Source organism: Fusarium keratoplasticum, chromosome 4 (assembly GCF_025433545.1).
Source record: "Fusarium keratoplasticum isolate Fu6.1 chromosome 4, whole genome shotgun sequence".
In the NCBI taxonomy this organism is placed as follows: domain Eukaryota; kingdom Fungi; phylum Ascomycota; class Sordariomycetes; order Hypocreales; family Nectriaceae; genus Fusarium; species Fusarium keratoplasticum.
Window position 1 is genome coordinate 1,637,082 of NC_070532.1, and position 25,615 is coordinate 1,662,696.

Here is a 25,615-nt window from a genome sequence, read left to right on the forward strand (position 1 = left end):
TCTTGTACACTAGGAGGAGTAATCTGAACGGAGGAGAAGGAGAAGGGGAAGGAATAAGGTATAGAAATGGGAGGACGGATGGAGTTTAATTGGGTGTCATGGGAATCATTGGGTTTCAAAGGGAAAACATGGTCTCGACACGGCCGAGAATGGAGTTGATTGGTGAATGCTCTTGGGTAAATGGCATTTGAATGGAAACATTATTGACGACAATGATTTGATTTGAACAAGTGAAGACTTGGTTATAGTTCAAGAGACGCGTCATTCTGATACTCATCTTTGACAACTGCATATGTGAATGTGAATACTTTGCGATGATTCTGAGCCATTATTAACTATGAACATGCAAACTCCTACCTATCCTTCCATCAGAATTGTACATTTGTTTGCCTGTTTGCTCCTACATGCAATGCGTGTTGCCGCTCATCAAGCTGACTACCTAGTAACCTATACTTCTCCACCGCGAGGCAGCTTTGAAAGCCTCTCCACAACAACAACTACCACGCATAGAATCATCTTTCACACCCCATCTTCAGCTTCCTTTTCCGATTGGCATGGCAGGGCTCTAAGAAACGCACATCATGCTGACTCCTACCGTCGCCAACAAAATCGGCTTCTTTTACGCCGCTGGCAACACCCCAGCAACCAGCCTGACGAGATGTGTGCCCCAAGGCCAGAATGCCACCATTTTGTCCTTAGGCTGCGGTGACCTGCGCAACATCTTGTATACCGCATACACGGAGAAAGGGCTTCGTGAGTATTATTCGAGATCCATGATATTCTGGTCGTACTGATAAAAGCTAGCATCGAGAAAGCTCGACTTTACGTGCTGTGATTATGATGACAAGATCGTCTGTGAGTTGGCTACCCTGTATCATGACACATGGCAGCCGCTGACAACACACAGCTCGCAATGTCTTCCTTCTTTCCTTTCTCCTTGACGGAGATTGTAAATTGAGCAGTGACAAGCTATGGGATGTTTATTATCATCTCTTCGTGGATAGTGAGACGGCTGCTGCTGTGCTCCAGCAAGCCACCAAGTTGGTCTCCATGTCCAAGAATCTCGAGGACTGGAACAAGAACATCTACGGCAGAACCATCAAGTTTTGCGATGCCGACACCCTCAGGGATGCCCGTCGCGTATGGATCGTCATCAAAGATGCTGCAGAGAAGTGCCAGGCCGGCACCTACTGGAAGGCGTTTGAGGAGAACGTCCAGCCCTCTCGGGACTGCCGTGATGGGATGCTCGGTGAGGAGGGCATAAACATCACCGCCATGCGTTCTGCTGCTCCCCTCTCTCTGCAGGCTGGACCCAAGCTGTGGGAGATGTCTCAGCAGTATTGGAAGGACGGCACTGTGACGCCCAAAGGAGCTGATGAGAATACCCCGAACCCGCTGCTTGCCTCGCTCCTTTCAGAGGACCAGCTCTTGCATTACGGGACTGATCCGATTCTGGGCTTCCACCTAGCTACGGGCTATGCTCCTCTTGCCGAGTCATCGCCGCTAAAGCCTCAGAACCCCGTCGAGGGGTTCCCTGCTACGGCTGCCGCCCGAACTCAGTTCAACGAGTGGATCGCCGCGTTCAAGTCTGACTTTAAGAAGAACGTGGTTATTCGCTTTGCTATTTCGGATGCCCTGACTCTCTGCCACAGCTTGCAGACTGCAGCTGCAACTGGAAAGTCGGCCAACCTCTACCGACGAATCTGGGACGCCCGTCCCTTGATTTTGGATGTCAAGGAATATGGCAAAGCAGGCTCTGGACCCAAGACCTTCGATATGATCGACACCTCGAACCTGAGTGATCACATCGGTGCCCTGAATCTTCTCATCGCAGCGGGCCCTCTGCTCAAGGATGAGCCGTGGGCGTCCCTGTTCACCGAGTTGTTGATCAAGCGACAAGGCACTCTTCAAAATGCCTTTGAGCAGCTCATCTGCGGACACGCACCCACCATCTCGCTTTTGCTTGGCTTCAGCCCGGTTCAGTACTGGACCAACGCCAAGGCCGAATCGCACGTCGACGAGATATTCCTGGGTCTCATGAACAAGGGGGCTCAGAGGGATACCCAGGTCCGAAGTCGACTTGCCTGGAAGCGCGATACCCAGTTCTCTGGCCAGGTGCGTCATGGTAAGCTGCACATCGAAGGGAAGCAGCTTGTCAAGCTCCTCTCACCCCTTTACGACTACATGTTTGAGGCCGAGAACGTCTCCAAGGCTCTGGAGAATGTCCAGAGTCGGATCAGTACCTACACGCACTTCATACGTACAAGCTTTGCTGCCTTCATCAAGGTTGTAATGAACCGAGTTGCTACGGATTGGCCGACCATGTGTTCAACTTTGGTCGACACGATTGCTCAGGATCACAGATTCTTCCTGGCCAGCAACGGCATGCAGGACCTATGCCTTCAGCTTCATCTTCACGGAGTCAACACCGAGCCCTGGATGCTACAGGAAAACAGGAAGCTACCGGAGAATGGAACATTCAATCTCTGGAAGTCTCTTCCCCCAGCGGTTGCCGTCACCGTGGTGGTTCCGAGAAGCCAAATTGCTCGGCTGTATAAGCACGACAACGAACAGCTCAGACTCGCGTCGCCGCCACTTGTCGGATCGGTTAGGTCGAGTCACGATGCGACAGAGGCATGGCAGAACATCTTTGGAGACATCCAGATTGTGTTTGGAAACCTCAAGACGTCTAAGTTGCCCAACGAGGATGACTTCCAGATCACTGTTGAACCAGACAAGGATGGTTGGGCAGGTGACTCCCCTTTGATCGCATCCTTCTACGTACCCACGTCGACGCTGCAAAATGAGCCCAACACGGCCTTGGCTGGCGTCTGTGTCCCACCGACCGGTCAGAACTCCGTGATCTTTGGACCAATTCTGGGCATGAACATGACTGTCTTTGAGACGCAGCTGGATGACAGATCTCAAGTCTTTGTGACGAAGTACTTGCCTGGACAAACCGGTTACCCATTGATTTGCGGCGCTCTCAAGCCTCTTGACAAGGAAACGAACCCGGGCCAGAATGACAAGACGACGAAGCTCATGGTTGATGTTGCACCTTCCGAGTCTAAGATCACTACTATTACTGGCCACTTGGACATCACATCGACTAAGGGTAAGACGCTCCTGAAGGAAAAGGCTCCTATTGAGCTGCGCCAGGAGAACCCTTTCGTCATCGACATCGTCTTTGGGAAGAACAAGCTGGTGTGCCCTGTGAAGTTCCCAGTGCCCGTGACCAAGACGGGTATCAGGTCACGCGTAGCTCGAACCACGGGCTACATCGAAGTGATTGCACCGTTGGCTGAGCCTGCGGTATCTGAAGAGCTCTTTAATCTTGTCTACCCCGTGGAAATCTCTCCCTCTGGTGTCCCGGCTACGCTTAACACACCGCATTTCAACCTCGACAATCTCCCAATCATTGATCTGCGGAACAAGGAGAAGACGCGTTGGATGACCACGCTCACCTCTCTGCAATTCTCGACGCGAGAGAAACATTTGCGCGAGGTTAGAGACGACAGCGGAATCTCGGACAACCCAGTTGTCAACCTGAAGGAGTCAATCTTCACCATGTTCATGCTCGCCTCGGGTCTTCAGGGAGGTCAGACAGGCTTGTTTGCCATCACCCACCCCGATCGAGGAGGCATTCACATGCTGGTCTTTGTGTCTGCCATTAGACTCGATGGAGACGCTGCTTCGGTCGTTCTCGATGCTGCTATCATCCCCTTCACCATGGACCTGGTTGAGTCCGGTAGGATGGAAGCCTTCCTCTTGATTCTTCGAACGCTCGAGTGTGCCTCAATCACTGTGAACGATGCCGAATTGGCCCTTTGGAAGAAAGTTCTCCCGTCGTTCGTGGAGCGATGCCGAACTTGGCCCCACGGCCGTAAGTGCGAGTACAAGAGAAAGGGGGCCACCATCCCGTTGAGCCTGAAGGATGGCGAGCAGGTCATCTGCTCGTGCGGTAACGGTCGCCTCCCTAAGGACTTTATGTCTCTCCCTGAGTGGGACAGCGCGGCTCCCAATGCTGTCCGTGTTGCAATCAGCCCGACGTATGCGATCCCCTTCGTCGAAGAGGTCATCGACGCTTCCGAAATGCCTAGCATGGAGCAAGTAACCTCGCCAAAGGAGCGATGCAGAAACTGCGGAAAACCCGAGAGTGATAGCGTGACGCTGAAGAAGTGTATGCGCTGCCAGAGGGCCAAGTATTGTTCAGGAGAGTGCCAGAAGAAGGACTGGAGGAAGCACCGCGGGGAGTGTGATGAGTCTTAGGAGTTGCGGTGGCTGTGAAATGGTGTTGAGGGGGAGGGGTGTTCATGATGAGATGTGAGATGTGATGTGAAAAGCATGGAGTATGGGAGCGATGTTATGTCGAGATGATAAGAGCAATTGAAGTGAAGTGTGAATAGGCAGTTGGTGTATTGAACACGAGTCTCTTGATGTCTCCATTTTCACGCCCTTTACCTTTGAGTTTAACATCCGCCACTGTCAGGACCATTAATGCCTGCTGCAGTACCTCTGCCTCAGCACCTTGAAAGCTTGATTTTTCTGCGTATATAAGCTCTGCGTTCTTTAAATTTTGGTCCTCTCATTTTCTTCTCTTTCACTCTGATCTGATATGAGCGGGCAGTTTGTTCACTTCCTTTGTACACGAAAATAGTCGCGCCAATGATGAACCCCTAAAATGAAGCTATTCAGCAGGGTGGCACCAATGTCTCCAAAGCTGCCTGCTCTTATGATGGGTACTGAGGTCCAGACTTCTTTATGCCGTGTGGTAGTCGTTTTTCATGCCCAAATAGCTAGTTAACTTGCGATAAATGCACATGTAGATGAAGAAGAGCATTAGACTCCCATGGATGTTACCAGGTGCAATGCTCTTGTAAGTTCTCTTTACACCCTCGGTGAGTCTAGACCAAGTCAAATTCTCCTTTATGATTGGTCCCTCACCGAGCCCGTACCCCTCGGTGCCCTCACCTTACACCGCCTTCACCCTCTGGAGGGGCAGAAAAAATGTCCAGCCTAGCACGCACAGGCAATAGCACAGCTGCTCGCTCCAGCTTGTGGGATTACGAAATCGCAAACCTCCCACTATCTCAACCTCTCCCCCCGACCTCGTACTTCTCGACATAGTATCCGCGTGCATCGAGCGCCCCGATCTCAACTATGTCGGCTGCCCAGCTTCTCAACCCCAAGGCCGAGTCCCGAGTGCGTTCCTGTTATACCCCCCGCAGACAAGTGGCCTCGCCGCCTGCTAACCCCGTTGTCGCAGAGGAGGGGCGAAGCTCTCAAGGTCAACATCAGTGCCGGTGAAGGTCTTCAAGATGTCCTCAAGTCCAACCTGGGCCCCCGAGGCACAATCAAGATGTGAGCGCCACTCATGCCACTTTTTCTGCGCTCTAGCTGACCCCTTTGCAGGCTTGTCGACGGTGCGGGACAGGTACCGTTGCCTATCCAAGTGCCCCTCAAAAACGACCCCTTTACTCACCGATAACCACAGATCAAGCTGACCAAGGATGGCAACGTTCTTCTCCGAGAGATGCAAATACAAAATCCCACCGCCGTCATGATTGCCCGAGCAGCGACTGCGCAGGACGACATTTGCGGTGACGGAACCACCTCTGTCGTTATGTTGGTGGGCGAGCTCCTGAAGCAGGCAGACCGATACATCTCTGAGGGACTGCACCCTCGTATTATCACCGATGGTTTCGAGGTTGCCAAGATCGAGGCCTTGAAGGTGAGTCCTACGATCGCACTCTCAAGACTGTAGCTCAACGTCGCAGTTCCTCGATTCCTTCAAGCTCCCTAAGGAGGTTGACCGAGAACTCCTCATCAGCGTCGCGCGAACATCGCTCGCCACTAAGCTCAACGCCACCCTGGCCGCCAAGCTCACTCCCGATATCGTCGACGCCGTCCTCGCCATCTACCAGGAGCCCGCGAAGCCCGATCTGCACATGGTTGAGATTATGAAGATGCAGCACCGAACAGCCTCCGACACCCGGCTGATCCGTGGATTGGCCCTCGACCACGGTGCCCGACACCCCGATATGCCGAAGCGACTCGAGAACTGCTACATCCTGACCCTCAACGTCAGCCTGGAGTACGAGAAGTCCGAGATTAACTCTGGATTCTTCTACTCGAGCGCCGAGCAGCGCGACAAGCTTGTCGAGAGCGAGCGCCGATTCGTCGATGCCAAGCTGAAGAAGATTGTCGAGCTCAAGCAGGAGCTGTGCGGTACCGACGGCTCAAAGAACTTTGTCGTTATCAACCAGAAGGGCATTGACCCCCTGTCTCTCGACGTCCTCGCCAAGAACAACATTCTTGCTCTCCGACGAGCCAAGCGAAGGAACATGGAGCGTCTTCAGCTTGTGTGCGGTGGTGTTGCTCAGAACAGCGTTGACGACCTGTCTGAGGATGTTCTGGGTTGGGCCGGCCTCGTCTACGAGCAGACTCTTGGAGAGGAGAAGTACACCTTTGTCGAGGAGGTCAAGGATCCCAAGTCGGTGACCCTCATGATCAAGGGACCCAACCAGCACACCATCGCCCAGGTGACAGACGCCGTGAGAGATGGTCTGCGAAGTGTTTACAACATGATCGTTGACAAGTCGGTTGTTCCCGGAGCTGGTGCCTTCCAGGTCGCCTGCGCTGCTCACCTGAAGAGCGATGCCTTTGGCAAGTCAGTCAAGGGCAAGGCCAAGTGGGGAGTTGAGGCTTTCGCCGATGCTCTCCTTATTATCCCCAAGACCCTGGCTGCCAACGCCGGTCTTGACATTCAGGATGCTCGTAAGTGCTTGTCTTTTATTGAGGCATGAACAGTGGCTAATGGTATTATAGTTGCGGATATGCAGGATGAGCACGCTGACGGCGCCGTCGTTGGCCTGGACCTTGAGACCGGAGAGCCCATGGACCCCGAACTGGCCGGTGTCTTTGACTCCTACCGAGTCCTCCGAAACTGCATCGCCTCCAGCTCGAGTATCGCATCCAACCTTCTTCTGTGCGACGAGTTGTTGAAGGCTCGACAGATGGGTAGAGCCGGCGGACCGGGGCCTGGCATGGATGGACCTAGCGATCACATGTAGGAGATACCACGTTAAAAAGAGGCTAGACAAAAGGCTCTGGGGCGTAATTGACATGATTACGACTTGCGTCCTTAATATTTCAACTGCTGTGATCCAATATCTCTCTTGCAAGAGTCGTGTATGTCTGTTATCAGGGGTTGTATGTACAACACGCTAAGCCCCGCATTCAACGTCAACTCCAAGAAAAAAAAAAATCTTGACCCCGCCATCACAACCCAGCAACAACCCAATATCACAACCATACCATGGCTTCATACGATTCCGATTCCTCGGACGGCGGCGAGTTTGAGGAGACGAACGTCCTTCTGGGGTATGCCTCCAAGGATGCCGAGGAAGACACCATCAGCAAACTCGGTGGCCATCCTGTACGTACTTGGGCGCCGTGTAATAGATGTGTGTACCTTTGCCAGACTAACTGGTAGCTAGGAATGGCTAGACCCCGAGAGCGCACCCAGCTCAGCCTATGCACGATGCAAGGTCTGCAAGGACCTCATGGCCCTGATCCTTCAGCTTAACGGCGAACTACCTGAGCGATTCCCCGAGCACGAGCGACGTCTATATGTCTTTGCCTGCCGTCGAGAGACCTGTCGGCGCAAGGAGGGCAGCATTCGCGCCTTGCGTGGTGTGAGGGTATGGAAGGAGGAGACGCCGAAGCAAGAGCCCAAGGAGGAGAAGAAGGAAGAGACAAAGGAACCAGAGAACAAGGGTCCCGGCCTGGGAGAGACGCTGTTTGGAGCCAAGGGTCTTGGAAGTGCCTCTGGCGCAAACCCCTTCTCCAGCGGCGGCGCGAATCCCTTCAGCTCCTCAAGCAACCCCTTCAGCTCTGGAGCACCAGCGAACCCCTTCTCCTCCTCTTCACAGCCCGCAAAGCCTGCATCACCAGAACCAGCCACCACCACACTCACAAAGACCTTTGCCGAGTCCCTCAACATCAAGGACGCACCGGCAACACCTCCTCCCGCAGCTGAACCCTGGCCTGCGCTGGACGCCCGGGCAAAGCCTTATCCCACCCTCTACCTCGCCGACGCAGACTACGAGACGCTCGACCCCACGCCCAGCAAGGTCCCGACCAACGCTCGACTCGAGGACGCTGATGCTGCGGAGCCCTCTGTGCTGGATCGCGAGGCCTTCGAGTCCTCCATGGACGCCACCTTCCAGAAGTTTGCGGACCGTCTGGCACAGAACCCGGATCAGGTTATTCGTTATGAGTTTGCGGGCACGCCGCTGCTGTACTCTAAGAAGGACGCTGTTGGCGAGGCTCTGACAAAGGGTGCTATTCCTCGGTGCAGCAACTGTACCGCTAGGAGGGTGTTTGAGGTCCAACTGACACCAAATGCTATCGCTGAGCTGGAGGCGGATGATCTGAGCCTGGAGGGTATGGAGTGGGGGACTATCATCGTGGGCGTGTGCGAGAAGGACTGCTCGCCGCGTGGCACGCCGGTGGGAGAGCCTGGATATGTAGAAGAGTGGGCTGGCGTACAGTGGGAGGAGTTGTCCAAGGGCAAGTAAATGTTTGGATATGCCGGTGAATAAGCCAAGGGATCAAAAGCACAATAGACGGCGGTAGCCACTTTCGTTTCGTAAGTGAACCCGAGCAAGGGTATTCCAACAGATCGCAAAGTTCTATGGATGCTCTAGATCCTTGGATGCTTAGCAATAACATGTTCATGTCCGATTAAACGCCTAGATTTTGTAACCCCCTCCATGCTGCCATGCTAGCCTAGCCAAGCCATTCCTGCCTGCCCTTCCTGCCATCCCGCATCATGAAGTCGTCCGTCATGTCAGGTCCATCGACGAGGAGGTGCGCAGGAACCCTTTCACACGCTGCAACCGAAACCCTAAACGGTGTCTTCCCATGACCGCCGGAGCACCCTGGAGAACTGCTCCACGGACACGTCCTCGCGGATCTCGGCCTTCTTGGCCTCGTTGTCAGGGTTCGAGGGCACCTTGACGGTACCGTCGTCCTCAACAGACCAGCCAGCAACCTCGGTGACGAACTTCTTGGTCGCCTCCTCGTTGTCGAGACCCAGCCACGACTCGAGGTGGCTGAGCTTGAGCTCGCGGAAGGCTTGTGAGACGAGGTGGGCGATGCGGTGGCGGATGAGGTCCTCAAAGTCGGGGATGTCGGCGATCAGGTCGGCAACCATGTCGTCGTCAAGGTCGGCCCAGAAGCGGGCGTACTGAGCACCCTCGAGCTCGCCGTTGAGGGAGCGGAGCTTGGTGATGGCCTCGCCGAGATCGCCAGTGACGACGGATGAGGGGTTGATGAGGTGGAGGGCGAGGGAGAACTGCGACGAGGGGAACTGGGTCATGGTCTTAACCAGGATGTTGGTGATGACCTCATCCTTGATGCGGTCAGGGTTGAGCTGGTAGCTGAGAGGGAAGTTAGCCTCAATTCGGCAGGGGTGACAGTGACAACTGGGGATGAGGCGTTGGATATTTCAGATACACTATAGGTGACTTCATTTGTGGCCAAGTTGATTCAACCCGCCACAAGTCAGGTAATAGGAAACGTTGACAAAGCAGTCATCATATAACCCAGGGCAAGCACATATCAAAGTCGGGCACTCACAGCTTCAGCAGCGTCCGGTTGGCATTGCAGTCAGTGAACTTTTGCTCGCATTGGTCCTGCAGGTATGTCTCGAGAGCGCCGACAGCCTCGGGGTTGTATCGCTCGAGGCCGTTGATGATGTCGGCGATCTCGTTGGGTCGCTCAGGCGGGTCTTCTCCGTTCATGATGGGCGAGTGAAGAGGGGGGGTCGTTAAGAGGGGGATGTCGGGGGGAGGTTCTCGCGATGGTGGGGCAGAGGAAAGATTTCGATGGTTTGTGTGAGGGACTCGTTTGTGGGTGCCAAAAGGGTTTAGCGTCGAGTCGCGGGGCTGGTTCCTGAGATTCGAGGAGCGGGAGTGGACGTCACGTGGCTTCGCGTGTGCCATCGTCATAGAGGTGCGCGTGCCTGGCGCTGGAACTGATGGACGTGAATGGATGCATCCTTGGCGATCTTGGATTGTTTCTTCTGTTCGTCAAGATATTTACGATTTAATTTTAATATTGAGCGCTGATAATCATCATGCCGAGTCCGACTAAGAAGCGCAAGCTGAACAATGGTGCTCAGTCAGCTGTGCCTACACGAGGGCTGGAATACTTCTTTTCCAAGCAAAGACAGAATGGTTCTGCTTCCGATAAAACCCCAGAGGCTCAGGATAAAGATGAGACAGCGAGACATGCCACAGAGAATCTTACAGACGAGGAACTGGCCAGAAAACTTCAGGCTGAATGGGATCAAGAAGTTGCGAATGAACGACAGGCCAACCAGACTGGAACTCGTTCAACACCAAGCGAACAGAATGGGTCAAGATCCAGAGACGAAAGTCCTGCTGCTTCAGAGTTAAAACCACCAAAAGCACTTCCGACAATGCCCAAGCCCAGTGCATCCGGAGACCCGAAGAAACCTACACTCGGTCTGCAGTCTGCTGGCATGGCTGAGGATACAGTTTCAACATCGATACCCCTAGACGAGCCCCCTCTCACTTTTGAGCCATCCAAGTATATCCCCCAGCTCAAAGAACATTGGGCGTCAGAGGGCGGCAACGCCTCTTACGCTCTGCTTACTCGCTGCTTCGTCTTGATTAGCGGAACAACAAGCCGCATAAAGATCGTGGACACGCTGGTCAACTGTCTAAGAGTGTTGATAGAAGGGGATCCGACAAGCCTATTACCAGCGGTAAGCCCAAATAACCCCCCTCTCAGAATCTCGCTCACTCTCATAGGTCTGGCTGGCGACTAATTCAATATCGCCCCCATACATCTCTCTAGAGCTGGGCCTGGGCGGATCCGCCATATCGAAAGCGTTGCGAAACGTTTGCGGACTTGATAGCAAGTCGCTCAAAGCCATCTATGACAAATACGGCGACGCTGGAGACGTGGCTTTCGAAGCAAAGAGGAAACAGAGTTTCACTCTAAGGAAGCCAAAGCCTTTAACAATCAAGGCTGTGTATCAGTCTCTGGTCAAGATCGCTAATAGCCAAGGACAGGGCAGTGGAGAAGCAAAGCAAAGACTGGTGGATCGGCTGCTCCAGGATGCCCGTGGCGGAGAAGAGAGCCGATTCATTGTGCGAACTCTATGTCAGCATGTAAGAGCACGAATCCAGAGCTGCTAGCATTACCGCGTTTGTTAACAAGAGTCTAGTTGCGTATTGGGGCAGTCAAAACAACAATGCTTATCGCCCTCTCAAGGGCCTTTCTTCTTTCGCGCCCTCCGGAAACAGATTTCCCCCTCAGATCAGCATCTGAGTTGTCAAAGCTCAAAAAGGAGGAATTGGCTGAGATCTGGGGCCGAGGTGAAGAACTCGTCAAGGCTTGCTTCGCCAGGCGTCCCAACTACGATGACCTAGTACCAGTTCTCCTCGAGATTGGAATCTCAGAAGAGTTGTTGATTCGTTGTGGCATTGCTCTACACATCCCACTCAGACCTATGCTGGGAAGCATCACACGGGACCTGGCTGAGATGCTCACAAAACTACAGGGAAGAGATTTTGCTTGTGAATACAAATATGATGGACAGCGAGCTCAGATTCACTGCGACGAACATGGAAAAGTCACAATCTTCTCTCGGCATCTGGAGCTGATGACAGACAAGTACCCCGACTTGGTTGAGTTGATGCCAAAAATCCGTGGCGAGGGCGTCGACAGCTTTATTATGGAAGGTGAAGTGGTGGCTGTCGATCGAGCAACCGGGGAGCTCAAGAATTTTCAGACTCTCACCAACCGGGCGAGGAAGGATGTTGCCATTGGGAGCATCACTATTGATGTCTGCCTGTTCTCGTTTGATCTGATGTATTTGAACGGCCAGCCTTTGTTGGACCGTCCATTTCGAGAACGACGGGAGCTTCTACGGTCACTCTTCAAAGAGGTCCCTCACCACTTTACATGGGTAAAGAGCCTTGATGCTACGTCAGCAGACTCGGAAACTGTCCTCGATTTCTTCAAATCTGCAACGGAGAACAAGTGTGAGGGAATAATGGTCAAGATTTTGGATAACCTGCCTGCACTGCCATATGTTGGAGATGCTGAGGAGCAGGAACCCGAAAAAGCCGAGAAGGCGGCATCAAAAGCTAAAGCGAAGGGAAAGGCCAAATCAAAGAACACTTCTGGAGAGAACGGAGGGGAAACAAAGACCAAATCTCGCCGAAAGCCACTGTTGGCGACGTATGAACCAGACAAGCGACTTGATTCGTGGCTCAAGGTCAAAAAGGACTACAGTTCCAGTTTCGATACTTTGGACCTCATCCCCGTTGCCGCTTGGCATGGACAGGGCCGCAAATCGAAGTGGTGGTCGCCTATTCTCATGGCTTGTCGCAATGAGGAGACGGGAGCCTTGGAAGCCGTATGCAAGTGCATGTCTGGTTTCACGGATGCCTTTTACAAGGCCAACAGAGAGTTTTACGATGATGGAGAGGAGAGCGAGGAGCCAAAGAACACAAGATCACAACAACCGAGCTTTGTGGAGTACTCGGGCCCAAGACCAGATGTTTGGTTTGAGCCTCAGGAGGTATGGGAGATGGCGTTTGCAGATATCACGCTCAGTCCGACTTATACGGCAGCGATTGGTTTAGTCAGTGAAGAGAGAGGGCTGAGTCTGCGGTTTCCGAGGTTCTTGAAGAAGAGAGAGGACAAGAGCCTGGAGGAGGCGAGCACAAATGATTTCTTGGCTGGACTGTTTCGGAAACAGGAAGCAAAGGCTTCGTCAACGAAAGAGAATAATAACGGGACTGAGGAAGTGGAAGAGGCAGACGAGGTTGAAGAGTGAGCGACAAAGAAGTCTTGAATTGACCATGATGGCTGCCCCAACCATACAATTTTATATACCTTGATGAGTGTCATGTGTAAGGCTATTTGCCAGCATTGAGCTTTTGAGCAATCAGACTAAAGATGGCGACTGATCCCATGAAGAGGACAGCGTTGTAGAACTGTTAATGTGAGTGCCTTTCCATCATAATTTTCAGCTCAACTCACCGCCTTTCGAGAGATTTCTCTCTCCTCATCATCAGTTCGAGCCTCGATAAAGAGGCGACGGAGGTTTGGTAAACTGGCCTATTGAGCTGTGAGAGGTGCAAGCTGGAGTGTGAACAGAGCTTGCTCACCATTTTAGGGGGTGTGTTGCTTCAGGGCATCTGCATCTTCTCGGACAGAACTGAAGAGAACTCGAGACTGTTACCAAGAGATAACCAAGGCGGTTTAATGTTCTATCGGCACATAGAGAGCCCAACCAAGGGTCTCTTGTGATGATGTAGATACTGGATTCTCGAGTTGGCGATGTCGAAAGGTGACTAAGCCGTGTCGGGTGCGGCTAAAAATAATTGTTAGCGATAGAAGCCACGCTGCACGGGAACGGAAATCAGGCGGCAATTTAGAGTTAGGGGGAACCTGAGTTGGCAGTGCCACTATGTCCACTGAACGGCAGGGCCCAGGCTGCGACTCAGTGGGTGGCAGCCCGTCCACATCCTCGTGGCCTTGGCGTCCATCTTCAGTGACAGTTGCGTCTGCCTCATCCATACCCGGTCATCGAACTCCTTTCTTACGTCGCCTTTTCTCGACGACGACGCCTCCCACTTCATACGCATCCTCCGATACACAGCATCGTCGGCGGATGCGGCCTTTTGCGCTTCAGGACAACTAAAGGAAACACTCGCCTTATCGAATTCGAACCCCGTTGTCACCGCCGCCTTCTGGACGTCAGAACCCCCGTCCTCCTTCAGCTATCTCTTCCGCCACGTGCCCCTCGACGATCCTTGAACTCCCTCGACGATGGCGGTGAATCGCATCCGCGGCGCCTTTGCCGTGCCTCGCAAGGGCGAGACCTTTGAGCTGCGCGCCGGCCTGGTCTCGCAGTATGCCTACGAGCGCAAGGAGTCGATCCAAAAGACCATCATGGCCATGACGCTTGGAAAGGATGTTTCGGCTCTCTTCCCCGACGTGCTCAAGAACATTGCAACGGGCGACCTCGATCAGAAGAAGCTTGTATATCTCTATTTGATGTAGGTGGATGAATCTCTACAGCTGCTGGGCCTTGCTTGAGCTTGGTTGGGATTGTGTTCGTGGGGTCAGGAGCTAACAGGAGGACTTAGGAACTACGCCAAGTCGCATCCCGACCTATGCATTCTCGCCGTTAATACCTTTGTCCAAGACTCTGAAGACCCGAATCCACTGATACGAGCATTGGCGATCCGAACGATGGGATGCATCAGAGTAGACAAGATGGTGGATTACATGGAGGAGCCCCTGAGGAAGACGCTACGGGACGAATCACCATACGTGCGCAAGACGGCCGCCATCTGCGTCGCCAAGCTCTTCGATCTCAACCCGCAGATGTGCATCGAAAACGGCTTTTTAGAGATGCTCCAGGAGCTGATTGGTGACCCCAACCCCATGGTCGTCGCAAACTCGGTGACGGCCCTGTCTGAGATCACCGAGACGGCGCCTGAGACGAGGGCATTGATCGTTACACCTGTGACCCTGAAGAAGCTGCTCATGGCTCTTAACGAATGTACCGAATGGGGACGAGTTACCATCCTGACTACTCTGGCCAACTACGGCGCGACGGACCAGAAGGAGTCGGAGCACATCTGTGAGCGTGTGGCACCTCAGTTCCAGCACGTCAACCCTAGTGTGGTTCTTGCTGCGGTCAAGGTTGTTTTCATCCACATGCAGGCGCTTAACCCTGAGCTCGTGAGGTCATACCTCAAGAAAATGGCCCCTCCACTGGGTATGTCTACCGCAATGCCCCATTGGAATTTTGACTGACATATGTATAGTCACCCTGGTTGCTTCGGCACCCGAGGTTCAGTATGTCGCTCTGCGAAACATTGATCTCCTCCTCCAAGCCAAGCCCGACATCCTGAGCAAGGAGATGCGAGTCTTCTTCTGCAAGTACACTGACCCACCATATGTCAAGCTCCAGAAGCTGGAGATTATGGTGAGGATAGCAAACGAGAGCAACTACGAGCAGCTGCTTGCCGAGTTGAAGGAGTATGCCCTGGAAGTTGACATGGACTTTGTCCGAAGAGCCGTCAAGGCTATCGGTCAGGTGGCCATCAAGATCGAGAGCGCCAGCGAGAAGTGCGTGGCCGCTCTCGAGGACCTCATCTCAACCAAGGTCAACTATGTGGTTCAGGAGGTCGTTGTCGTCATCAAGGATATCCTGCGCAAGTACCCTGGCTACGAGGGTGTGATCCCCACGCTGTGTCAGTACATTGATGAGCTGGATGAGCCCAACGCCCGTGGTTCGCTGATCTGGATTGTTGGTGAATATGCCGAGAAGATCAACAATGCCGACGAGATCCTAGAGAGCTTCGTCGAGTCGTTCATGGAGGAGTTCACACAGGTGAGTAACGTTGACTAGAAAGCCTGGAGACAGACGCTGACTGAGCACGCAGACACAACTCCAAATATTGACAGCTGTGGTCAAGCTCTTCCTGAAGAAGCCTGGCAGCAACCAAGCTCTTGTGCAAAAGGTGCTCCAGGCGGCTACAGCGGAGAACGATAACCCCGATATCCGCGACAGAGCGTATGTGTACTGGCGTCTGCTATCTTCGGACCCAGAGATTGCCAAGGTAAGGGACATTAGGAGTGAAGAGTTTGTGCAATTGCTAATAGCTGTTAGAACATCGTTTTGTCTCAGAAGCCCACCATCACAACTACCATGACCACCCTCCCCCCTGCTCTGTTGGAGCAGCTCCTTACTGAGCTATCGACTCTCGCCTCAGTATACCACAAGCCTCCCGAGTCGTTTGTTGGCAAGGGCCGTTTCGGCGCCGACGAAATCCAACGGGCTGCCATCCAGGAGCAACGGCAAAACGCCGCCGACAACCCCATCGCGGCATCCGTTGCTGCCGCTGCGGCCAATGGCTCTGGCAGCGGCGCATCTCAGAACAACATTGAGAACCTGCTGGATATCGATTTTGACGGCGCGGCGCCTGCGTCTCAGGAGCAGAACAGCGCATCTGCAACCCCTGACCGTGTGGCAAGCCCAGCGTCTGGTGGTCCCTCTGGTGCTATGGCAGACATGATGAGCATGTTTGATGCACCAGCGCCTTCAAGCAGCGGCGCCGCACCTGCTGCTGGACCGAGCAGCGGCATGAACGATCTGATGAACGGATTCGAGGGCTTGAACTTTGGAGGTGCCGCCACCAGCGAGCCTCTTCCGGCAGCGATGCAGCTGCAACAGGCCCACGGCGGGGTGCCGCAGCAGCCCAAGAAGGACAGTGATGATTTGCTAGGCCTCCTGTAGAAGCGTGGTATGTCGGAGACGTCTGTCTGTTAGTTCATAAAGGAGTTGGAGAAGCCCTTGGGTGGGAAAAGAACATTGACACATGGTGCTGGCGCAAAAGAGATGAGATGATATGAGATGACCACCCAAATCGTCTTGTTATCGCGTTGAACGCTTGCCAAATAAAGAGCCTCTAATTATCAAGTCGATGAATTTGTTCCTCCTCGTAGTGTGTACGGCGGCATGCCTTAAGACGGCCCCTGTACGGATATCTCGTTCCCTCAACCTCGTGTGATTCTTGCTCATTCGTGTCGCGTGTCCATTTTTTTCTCTCGTAAAGCCCAAGCCCATTGTTGGTATATCACTGCATCTCAACGTCGTTGGCCTCGTTGGTCTTGGCGTACTCGTCCGGGGTCTGGCACTTTGCGGTCCAGGCGTGGATGTTGGCGATCTCGTCCTTTAGGGCGGCGTTGACGAGGCGATGGCGCTTGAGGGAGTTGAGGCCCTGGAACTGGGAGGATACGATGAGAGAGTTGAAGGCTTGTCCGCAGCCGCCTTGTCTTTCGGGTTAGCGATGAATCCTCCGGGATCGGGCTATCAATGTGACGTTGGGAGAGGCGCGTGGAGGGGTAAACCATGGAGGGGTTCTCAGGCAGGTTTACTAACCAGACATGTCTGTGACTTCAACGTGGACAGCACCGAGGCGCTCCTTGATGGCCTCGCGCATGGTCTCATCTGTGATTTGCGACATGTTTGTGTATTTGCTTGAGAGTTGAAGGGTTAAAAAAAGGAGCGTGTGGGAGGGAAGGAGGAGTCAGAGGCTGTTGGCGATGAAAGATTGATTGATTAGATATCATCGTGGGGTAAGGTAGAGTTTCTCGGCACCTGGGACGGGTGCACCGACCACTTGATCGGACAGTGTGTGTTAGTCACCAATTGGCACGGTATGAGCTCATTGGACCCTTTGCTTTTGGTGCAAGCTGCATGAGGCAGGAGCTGATATACTGACCAGTAACACCTTCTCTCTGCTGTTCACGAGCTTGTTCTACTATGAGAGGCTCTGTTCTGAGATTGAATCGTCAACTGCTTCTTCCCCGTTCAACATCTTCAGCATCTGCTAGATCCATATTCTCAACCCAGTTCACGCCTCTGAAGACCTTGAGCAGATCCTGCTCCTCTTGTCGTGGTCCAACTTCATCTCACCAACATCCCAACTCACCTTCGCCCAAAATGCCTGACTCTGGAGCTTGGGGTGCTTGGCAGGTTGAGCCATCCACCTTCACTAAGCTTGTTGTGGACTCCATGCAGAAGCTGTACAGCCCCTCTCTTCACCGTCAAAGTTCGACATACTGATAGATGTCAGGTACCCCGAAGAGCTGGCTGACGGAGCTTGGGACAATGTTGGCCTGCTTGTTGGCAACTCGGAGACAGACGCCAAGAAAAGGAGTCCTCGTGTCTTGGTGACAAACGACTTGACCTTTCAAGTTGCCGTTGATGCCATTGCCCAGAGCGTGAGCGTCATTGTCAGCTACCGTATGTTACTTCTCTATGTTTCTGAACCTTGCAAGTTAACACTGCGCAGACCCCTTCATTTTCGGCGGTCTCAAGTCCATCACCAACAACGACCCTCAGCAGGCTACCCTCCTCCACCTGGCCAAGGCTGGCATCGCCGTCTACTGCCCCCACACGGCAGTCGATGCCGCTCCCGAGGGCCTCAACACGTGGCTCGCTAACATCGTCGCTGGGCCACACAGCTCGGAGCGGTCCGTCGCCATCCCCTGCAAGACTGCACCCCAGACCCATGAGGGCGCGGGTTATGGTGCTATCGGCCGCTTTGAGAAGGAGGTGGCCCTCCCCGAGATTCTCATCCGCCTTGCCGATAAGCTCGGCGGTCTCCAGCACTTGATGGTGGCCTCGCCTGTGGGTGCCGAAGTCAAGACCACCAAGGTCAAGAGTTTCGGCGTGTGCGCCGGTAGCGGCTATGACGTTCTAAAGAAGGCCGATGTTGACCTGCTGGTGACGGGTGAGACGAGCCATCACTCTGCGCTGCGGGCCATCCAGCAGGGCCGCACTCTCGTGCAGGTGTTCCACAGCAATTCCGAGCGCGGATACCTTAAGGAGGTACTTGGGCCCTTGCTGGAGGAGCAGTTGAGGAAATCAGTGCCCGAAGCCGAAGTGGTGACGAGCGAGTATGACAAGGATCCGTTTACCATTCTGGACGTGCAAGATCTTGAATCACAGTGATGCGAGGGGCGGTTATGAAGATACCATGCGTTGTGTCATATTAGAGGCGAGGCGGTTGGAGTTGACATCTCATGGTTGGGCGTTAAGTGATGAGAAGATTACTATTAAAAGCATTGGGTATATTCGATCCGTCATGTATCACCGTTCATCCCTGGACACTCGACTGTCCCTCGATAGTCGTCCGTCCCTGGACAGGCGCTCGTCTCTTGATATCCTCGGGCTCGGGGTGCTGCTCTTGAGCTCTGGTTGCTTCAGGGCCTCGTCGCCTTCTTGGATGCACTCGTCGACGTCGCTCCCGCCGATTCCCTTCTCTTTCCATGACTCTAGCAGCTTCCTCGGCATGACCCATTCTCTCCGCGCCTGCGCAATCTTGCCCTCCTTGACTAGATTGCGTATCCTCTCTGGCGTCGCTAGGACCTGTGCTGCCAGCTCCCTTGTGCGTTGCTGCCTCGCCTCTGTTTCACGCTTCTTGCCTTGGTCCGAGTCTGGTGCTGGGACTGTCTCGCGGAGGGCATCTCGTATGGAGGATGCTTGGCTGTAGATCTGGGCAATGGCCGGGTCGAGAGTTGATGCCATTGGGTTTAAGGGGTCCATATTCGCTCGCATCTAAGGGGTCCAAGTCAGCATGCCTGCAGTATCGCAATGGTAACGGGGAGACGTGCCTTGCGGATAGTCTCAGTTGCTGTAATCAGCTTGCTGTAATTATCGTAGACCAACGCCTTCTTCTCCGCATCGAGCGCCCGCACCTCGCCTACGACGCGTGTATACAGCCTCAGCAGCTCCTCAAGACTGCTTCCTGCGACAACCTTGCTGACATGCTCCTCGGGGTCAAAGTCGGGTCCGTCAAGCTCGCTGGCCGGCACTTCCGAGTCTGGTATCTCGATCCGTGGGGCCTGTGCCCTTAGATTGTAGTACTCTCTAAGGGCGGCTCGGTTGGAGGAGGTCTTGCGTGGTTGAGGAGTGAACGCGGGCGCCTGGCCAAGGACGGGAGATGCGATGGCCGACCGGGTTGTTTCGAAGGATGGACGTGTAGATGATGTCGGTGTCCTGCGGGGAGGTTCGCGGGGAGAAGCGATGGTGGACATTTTTGGCTGACGGTGAATGAATCGATAGTTGGCGATGCCCTCACTTTGAAGCTGTCTAGATCCAAACGTTCGAGGGGGATGTACAGGACAAGGCTGAGGCTGAGATGCTCGGGGGGACACGGTGGAGGCCTTCAGTGGACGATGCAGGGGGTCGAGGCGCTAAGTTATAGGGGCGGGCCCACTTTCAGCCGCCTGGAACGTCATTGTTCAGCGAGGCTGCAAAAACACCACAGATGAACTTGGCGATGGTGCAACCTCGAGTCAGGACAGCCTTAAAAATGGACCTCAACGGGCAGCTTAGAGCTTCTATACTAGCTCAGCATCTCCCATACCCATCTACAACATTCCTCAACTCTCTCATCACAGCGAGATCTCCTCCACCTCCACTGCCTTCTCTTGTAGCGACAGCAAAGGCCCGCCTCCTAGCAGCAGACATCACCAACAGCACCCTCATAAACACGGCCTCACTACAGAGTCTACCACCAGATGCAGACTCGCCGGAATCACGCGAGCGTCGTCTCCCGAGGCCTGTGCACGTGCAGGTTCTAGACGTGGAGAACATCTCGCTGAGTCGGTGGGAGCAGGTTGAGGAAATGGAGGCCGTTGCGAGGGGAGAGACGACGCGCGGGAGAGAAGTTGTGCGCGTCACGGCAGAAGACGACGATAATCCCGAGACTCAGCAGACTCAGCAACGTCCAACGACAGCAGCAGCAGCCAACGCGAGGACTGCGAGCAAGAAGGCGACGCATAGACTCGTGTTGCAGGATTGCAAGGGCGTCAAGCTATACGCCCTGGAACTGAAACGTATCGACGGCATCGGCGTTGGAAAGACCCAAATTGGAGAAAAGATGCTCCTCAAGGCTGGAGCGGTACTCGCTCGTGGAGTTATCCTGCTCGAGCCCGAGAAATGCGTCTTGTTGGGCGGCAAGATCGAAGCATGGCAAAAGACGTGGGCAGATGGAAGATTGGCGAGGTTGAAGGAGGAGATCAGACAAAATGAGCAACAGCAGGCATCATGAAAGGTCTTGGGATGATGTGTTTGGCGTTATACAGGTAGATACCCCCTTTTCTACATGGCAAGGCATGGCTCTTTTCCGCTATCCATGACATCTTTCATCATCGTTTCTTCGTACAACATCTAGACCAACTCCTTTCTTTAGATTCCTTCGGTTGCGACGGCCAGCGAGTTCCATCCACTCTGCTCCCAAGGCGCCAGCACCGCCGCCGTCTGAGCATCACCAGCAGTTTCAGTTCCAGCATACGCCTCGGCCAGATCCTGGGCCTCGAGCAGACCCCATGGAGGAATGCCCCTGGCTGCGACCTTGAGCGCCATCTGCGCCGCGTGTTCGTCTCCCGCAGACTCTGCCAGAGCAGCCCAGCCGTGGGGCAGATCTGGGTACAGCATAATGTCCGTCTGGATCTGAGTCTTCATGTCGTCTTCTGTCTTGCCTTCACCGAGCGTGGCGATCGCACGTAGTACTTGGCCAATCTTGGACTGCTCTGAAGCCGTCACCTTGTCGTTTGTGCGGAGGCCATGGAGTTCTTCCACAACTGCCTCGAGGCTGTCCTCGTCATTGTCGAGCAGGGCAATGACACCAAGGAGGAGTACCGACTGAACATGATCAGGCCGGCTCTCAATCACCTCAAACAATGCTTCTCGTGCCCTATCTCGCGAGGCCTCGGATCCTTGAGCCCAGAGAACCTGAGCCAACAGACAAACCGCATCAGGGTTCCCATCTGACTCTTCCAGAGCAGACTCGAAGCACAGGACAGCCTCATCGAACTGACTGTCAAAGTACTGCGCGAGACCGACTGTCAAGTGAGCAGAAAGTCGTGCCTTTTTACGCTGCTCACTGGAAAGTTCGTTCTCTGCCTCCTCACTACTAAGGCCAAGCGCCAGCTCGCCACACTCAATAGCCTTTTCATAAGACCCAGCCGCAAGGTAGGCTCTCGCCAGATCCGTCTTAGCCAGGGCAAACTTGGCGAGGCTCTCAGACGACTCGGTGCTCTCATAGTCAGCCTCGATAGTCGAAGAGATCTTTTCAAGCGTATCGACAGCCCGTCCACTCTCGTGTGTACGTTCCTGAAGGAGAGTTGCCAGGTGTCCAAACGCCAAGTCCTGCGGCTTGAGACTCTGGAACTGGTTGAGCGCAAAGAGGGGCTGGATGAGGTTCGCCACGTTGAGGTCGTTGGGAGTCACCGTGAGGATGTGGTCAAACATGGAGCTCGAGTAGTGCCGTCGGGTCGGTTCAGAGGACGAGTCCGCAATCTCCATGGCATGAGTGAATAGTCCTCGAGCTTCCTTCGCATCACCATGCAGAAGAGCCACGAAACCCTGTCCCAGCCAAGCATGTGCGTAGTCAGGATCTGTTGACTGAGCTCGTGTAAAGACCTCATTAGCAAGTTGAATATCCCCAGACAAGAGAGCCAGCGTTCCCAGGTTTGTCCAGGCCACAGGGCTCCTCTCATTGAGGTAGAGACTTCTCGCAAAGGCGTGCTGAGACACCGAAGGGTTGATCTCGCTCGTTACGACACCCAAAGCGTTCCAGAACTCTGAGTTTCCAGCCTCCAGTTCGATGGCGCGCTTGAAGCACCTCACCGCAGCCTTGACGTAGTTGCTCGACTTCTTCCTAAGTTCTGAGGGAAGGCAGACGTGAGCACGGTGCTCTGCCCATCCAAGGTTGTAATAAGCTACCGCCTGTGCGTGGCGGTCGTTAGATGAGATGTGCACGCCTTGCTTGTGGCACAAGATTGTAGCGTGGATGCATCGAGTGAGGTCGACACCTGGCTGCTCATCATCTGCGTACAGCCCCTTGGCAAACACCACCTCAGTGCCCACCTTGTCCACGCTCGCAAAGATCTCATAGGCCTCTTGCGAGCTGCCTTCAAGCAGTTCTCGGATAGACTGAGTGGGAAAGTCCTTGGTGCGGCTCTGTACTGAGGAAAAGACCGAGCAAGCATCAGCCACGGCCTTCCAAAAGTTGAACGTCTCGAGCACGCCGCCCTTGGTCGCCTTGGCAAACTCGATTGTGTCAACAGCAAGCTGAGCTGCCTTTCCAAACAACCCCTTCTCAACTGACGTAAGAGCATTGTCCACCATTGTCTGCATCAGAGCAATGGTGACACCCTCCTCGTCGGGATGTGTCTCTATAACCGCCTTGTACAGAGAGATGGACTCGTCGTATTCGCCGAGTTCCCGCTTGATGTTGGCAAGCATGTACTTTGTGAACCAAGTGTCCCCTGAGATGTCCGCCTCAGTCTCCTCCTCGAGCCTCTGGGCATTCAGAATGGCCTTGGTGGCAGCGATATGGCGGCCAGAGTTGTGGTAACTCTCTCCAAGACCAACCCAAGAGTGGTAGTCTTCGGGAGTGATACGAAGCGCCGCCTGGAATGACACAATGGCCTTGTGAAAGTCTTGCTTGTTCAGCTCGGCCACTCCCAATGCTGCAAATGGCCAGCTGATACCCTTTCTCTTAGATCCAGGCGGTGGCTTCACCTTGCCCGATTCAACAATGCGGCGAGCGACTAACTCAACTCTATCCCAGTCTCCGTCATCCGCAAAGGACCGGGCCAGTCGCTCAGCAGCAACCACTTCGGCGTGTGACAGCTCCAGTGCCTTTTGGAAACATCTTCGCGATCTGTTCTTGTCCTTAGCATAGTCGGCGTAAAAGACACCGAGGTATGTGTATGATGGCGCGTGGCTGAGGTTATTGTTGAGTGCACTCAGCCAGTAGGCATACGCGCACTCTCCCTTGCGTTGTTTCCGCGCTGCCTTGCTCGGGTCAATATTCCAGATACAAACTCCCAGACGGTGCTGAGTCTCGCCCAGCAACTCCTTTGAGGCAGCTCCTTGCGTTTCTAGGGGCTCAAGACACTCCTGCAGCTCTTCTTTCGCAGTTTGCCAATCTCCCTTGAGCGCCTTGACCCAGGCGGCTTCCGACTTGACTCGAATGTTGGTCTCATCGCGTTTCAGAGCACGGCTGAGGAAGTCAATGGCCTGGTCGTATTCCTCCTCTTCTTCGTAAATGAGACCAACGCCAATCAGGGCAGCAGTGGAAGTAGTGTCTCGCTCGAGAACCTTGTCGAAGAGGTTCTTTGCTTCTTGATGATGTCGCGGGGATTGGTAGTACACCAAGGCTGTACCAAGCGAGAGGTAATAGGCATCTTCAGTGTGGGCAAACGATAGCCCTGTCTTCTTGCGCTCCTTGACAAGGAGGGCCAGCGCCTTTCGCATCAGTTCGACAGTACTCTCATACTCTCCAACGTGAAGCAAATACTGGCCAACTAGTCGATAGGCAAAAACAGAGTCTGCAGTGGTGATGCCCTCTGTCATCATGTTCAGGCGGTCCTCGTCGGTCAGGGGAACAACAAGGGTAGGCACTCCGCCATCCTCATCATCTTCGCTCTCATCAGAACCGGCACCATCTGGTGTTGCTTTCTCCTGGGGCTTTTCTGGGGGGAAGGGCGAGATGGGACTCGTCAGGAAGCTCGTGATAACCTTGTAGAGGTCGCTCTCGGGGAAGAATGAGCAATACGCCCTCAGGATGTCAACATCCCACTCCTTGGTCTCTTTCTTGTCCTGCCACTCTATCGCGATATCCCAGGCAAGTCTGTAGGGGTGCTTAATGGCAACCATACCATTGGCAATGTCAACCACCTTCTCGCGCTCTTGGTCCTTTTCAGCACCAGCTGGTGCAACGAGCAGTCGGTCGTAGCAAAGCTGCAAGAGCTTCTCCTCATACGTCCTTCTGAGATCATCGTCGCTTGTCCAGTTGATAAGCTGCCGGTAGACGTGTTCGAGTTTACTCTGGCTGTAGACCTCTCGCTTGGCTTCGATGGTGACCTCGGATAGCTTTGCGCCCAGTTTTGTCCGGCGCTCTCCAATGAGGGTGTTTATCCGGTGCTTCTCAAACTTTTCGATCAGGTGCGCAATGGTCTCGTAGGACTTTGCGGGATGCGGGAATCGGCCCTCGAGGATGCCGTAGAGGGGGCTCTCGGGAAGCTGTATCCAGAGAGCGTCGGCGTACTGCAGCTCGTCGCCGTGAACACGAACAAAGTCGACAAACTTGTCCACCACGTCCTGGGCCTTGTATAGATCCTCGGCAGCGTGGTAGATCTGGGCCAGGTTGACGACAGCCTGCTGATAATCGACCAGCTTCTTGGCGTTCTGCTTCTCAAACAGCTTGATCAGGCCCTGCCATGCTTGTGCCTCCTGGGGACGAAGCCATGTCGCAGAGCGATAGGTCTCTTGAGCCTCATCGAGTCTGTCTTTCTTGTCCAGGGCAAATGCCAGGAAAATGTGCCTTGAAATGGATGTCAGCGTAGGCTGCTCATGGCGGGGTAGCTGTTAGGTCCTCACTCACCCTTGATAATTCTTTGGGTCTTTCTCTATAAGCTCTCGAGCCTTGCTCACTGCATCGTCAAACTTTTGCTGGCGAATAGCATCGTTGATTGCTTTGAGGGCTGCCTTGGTTCCCGACATGATTGTCCAGGCTGTGTTGTTTGTGGGAGTAACCCCACCACGGTCGATTCGTGAGGTTCAGGGTGTGATGATCAGGCAGGCGTGCTTATCTAGTGATGAGTCTCATAGGCGATATTTCCACAGGATTTAATATTCTTTATAACAGTTTGTAACAGAGGTTGAAGGGAGGGACTGAAAGTGAAAGGATAGGATATGAGATGCTGTTGAAGGTGGGCAACGGTTGGCATCGCCCTCCAGCTGAGAGTATTATGTCATTTTGCTGCATATCGATAACCGAAGATACACCGTTTCCAGCCAGCTCCACCCCCACCAGCATAACCACAAACACCATTAACCTCCGTCACAAGTATTACGAGACAAATAACACGGTTAGGACGGAATCAAGTCTATTAACCCCATACAGATTCATATTGGCCTTGGTTAAGCTTCTACCATGCATATTATGGAAGCTAGCAATGAATT

At 53.9% G+C, this 25,615-nt stretch overlaps 11 protein-coding genes across 11 annotated transcripts; 7 read left to right on the forward strand and 4 right to left on the reverse strand.

Annotated features, from left to right (window-relative positions):
• Positions 1–581: 581 nt before the first annotated feature.
• On the forward strand, positions 582–4,269 carry NCS57_00558300 (MYND-type zinc finger protein samB; the record flags this gene model as incomplete). Its single annotated transcript, XM_053055499.1, has 3 exons — positions 582–753; positions 805–855; positions 908–4,269. 3 exons carry the CDS (start codon positions 582–584, stop codon positions 4,267–4,269), a joined length of 3,585 nt encoding a protein of 1,194 aa, XP_052914454.1.
• An 891-nt stretch (positions 4,270–5,160) lies between these two features.
• Positions 5,161–7,073, forward strand: NCS57_00558400 (uncharacterized protein; the record flags this gene model as incomplete). Its single annotated transcript, XM_053055500.1, has 6 exons — positions 5,161–5,202; positions 5,267–5,361; positions 5,413–5,434; positions 5,495–5,731; positions 5,778–6,777; positions 6,829–7,073. 6 exons carry the CDS (start codon positions 5,161–5,163, stop codon positions 7,071–7,073), a joined length of 1,641 nt encoding a protein of 546 aa, XP_052914455.1.
• A 245-nt stretch (positions 7,074–7,318) lies between these two features.
• NCS57_00558500 (PDCD2-C domain-containing protein) lies at positions 7,319–8,582 on the forward strand (the record flags this gene model as incomplete). Its single annotated transcript, XM_053055501.1, has 2 exons — positions 7,319–7,438; positions 7,500–8,582. 2 exons carry the CDS (start codon positions 7,319–7,321, stop codon positions 8,580–8,582), a joined length of 1,203 nt encoding a protein of 400 aa, XP_052914456.1.
• Positions 8,583–8,911: 329 nt separating this feature from the next.
• NCS57_00558600 (Eukaryotic translation initiation factor 3 subunit K) lies at positions 8,912–9,809 on the reverse strand (the record flags this gene model as incomplete). Its single annotated transcript, XM_053055502.1, has 2 exons — positions 8,912–9,446; positions 9,646–9,809. The coding sequence occupies 2 exons, from the start codon at positions 9,807–9,809 to the stop codon at positions 8,912–8,914; spliced, it is 699 nt and encodes a 232-aa protein (XP_052914457.1).
• Positions 9,810–10,144: 335 nt separating this feature from the next.
• Positions 10,145–12,883, forward strand: NCS57_00558700 (DNA ligase; the record flags this gene model as incomplete). Its single annotated transcript, XM_053055503.1, has 3 exons — positions 10,145–10,798; positions 10,845–11,207; positions 11,264–12,883. 3 exons carry the CDS (start codon positions 10,145–10,147, stop codon positions 12,881–12,883), a joined length of 2,637 nt encoding a protein of 878 aa, XP_052914458.1.
• Positions 12,884–13,881: 998 nt separating this feature from the next.
• NCS57_00558800 (AP complex subunit beta) lies at positions 13,882–16,363 on the forward strand (the record flags this gene model as incomplete). Its single annotated transcript, XM_053055504.1, has 5 exons — positions 13,882–14,111; positions 14,202–14,839; positions 14,889–15,457; positions 15,510–15,686; positions 15,737–16,363. 5 exons carry the CDS (start codon positions 13,882–13,884, stop codon positions 16,361–16,363), a joined length of 2,241 nt encoding a protein of 746 aa, XP_052914459.1.
• Positions 16,364–16,703: 340 nt separating this feature from the next.
• NCS57_00558900 (uncharacterized protein) lies at positions 16,704–17,093 on the reverse strand (the record flags this gene model as incomplete). Its single annotated transcript, XM_053055505.1, has 2 exons — positions 16,704–16,897; positions 17,009–17,093. 2 exons carry the CDS (start codon positions 17,091–17,093, stop codon positions 16,704–16,706), a joined length of 279 nt encoding a protein of 92 aa, XP_052914460.1.
• A 299-nt stretch (positions 17,094–17,392) lies between these two features.
• On the forward strand, positions 17,393–18,586 carry NCS57_00559000 (uncharacterized protein; the record flags this gene model as incomplete). The annotated part of the gene is made up of 3 exons (XM_053055506.1): positions 17,393–17,655; positions 17,706–17,875; positions 17,925–18,586. 3 exons carry the CDS (start codon positions 17,393–17,395, stop codon positions 18,584–18,586), a joined length of 1,095 nt encoding a protein of 364 aa, XP_052914461.1.
• Positions 18,587–18,724: 138 nt separating this feature from the next.
• Positions 18,725–19,671, reverse strand: NCS57_00559100 (Vacuolar protein sorting-associated protein 51-like protein; the record flags this gene model as incomplete). Its single annotated transcript, XM_053055507.1, has 2 exons — positions 18,725–19,192; positions 19,249–19,671. The coding sequence occupies 2 exons, from the start codon at positions 19,669–19,671 to the stop codon at positions 18,725–18,727; spliced, it is 891 nt and encodes a 296-aa protein (XP_052914462.1).
• A 278-nt stretch (positions 19,672–19,949) lies between these two features.
• NCS57_00559200 (DUF1767 domain-containing protein) lies at positions 19,950–20,690 on the forward strand (the record flags this gene model as incomplete). Its single annotated transcript, XM_053055508.1, has 1 exon — positions 19,950–20,690. One exon carries the CDS (start codon positions 19,950–19,952, stop codon positions 20,688–20,690), a length of 741 nt encoding a protein of 246 aa, XP_052914463.1.
• Positions 20,691–20,827: 137 nt separating this feature from the next.
• NCS57_00559300 (uncharacterized protein) lies at positions 20,828–25,153 on the reverse strand (the record flags this gene model as incomplete). The annotated part of the gene is made up of 2 exons (XM_053055509.1): positions 20,828–24,974; positions 25,035–25,153. The coding sequence occupies 2 exons, from the start codon at positions 25,151–25,153 to the stop codon at positions 20,828–20,830; spliced, it is 4,266 nt and encodes a 1,421-aa protein (XP_052914464.1).
• Between the last annotated feature and the right edge of the window lie 462 nt (positions 25,154–25,615).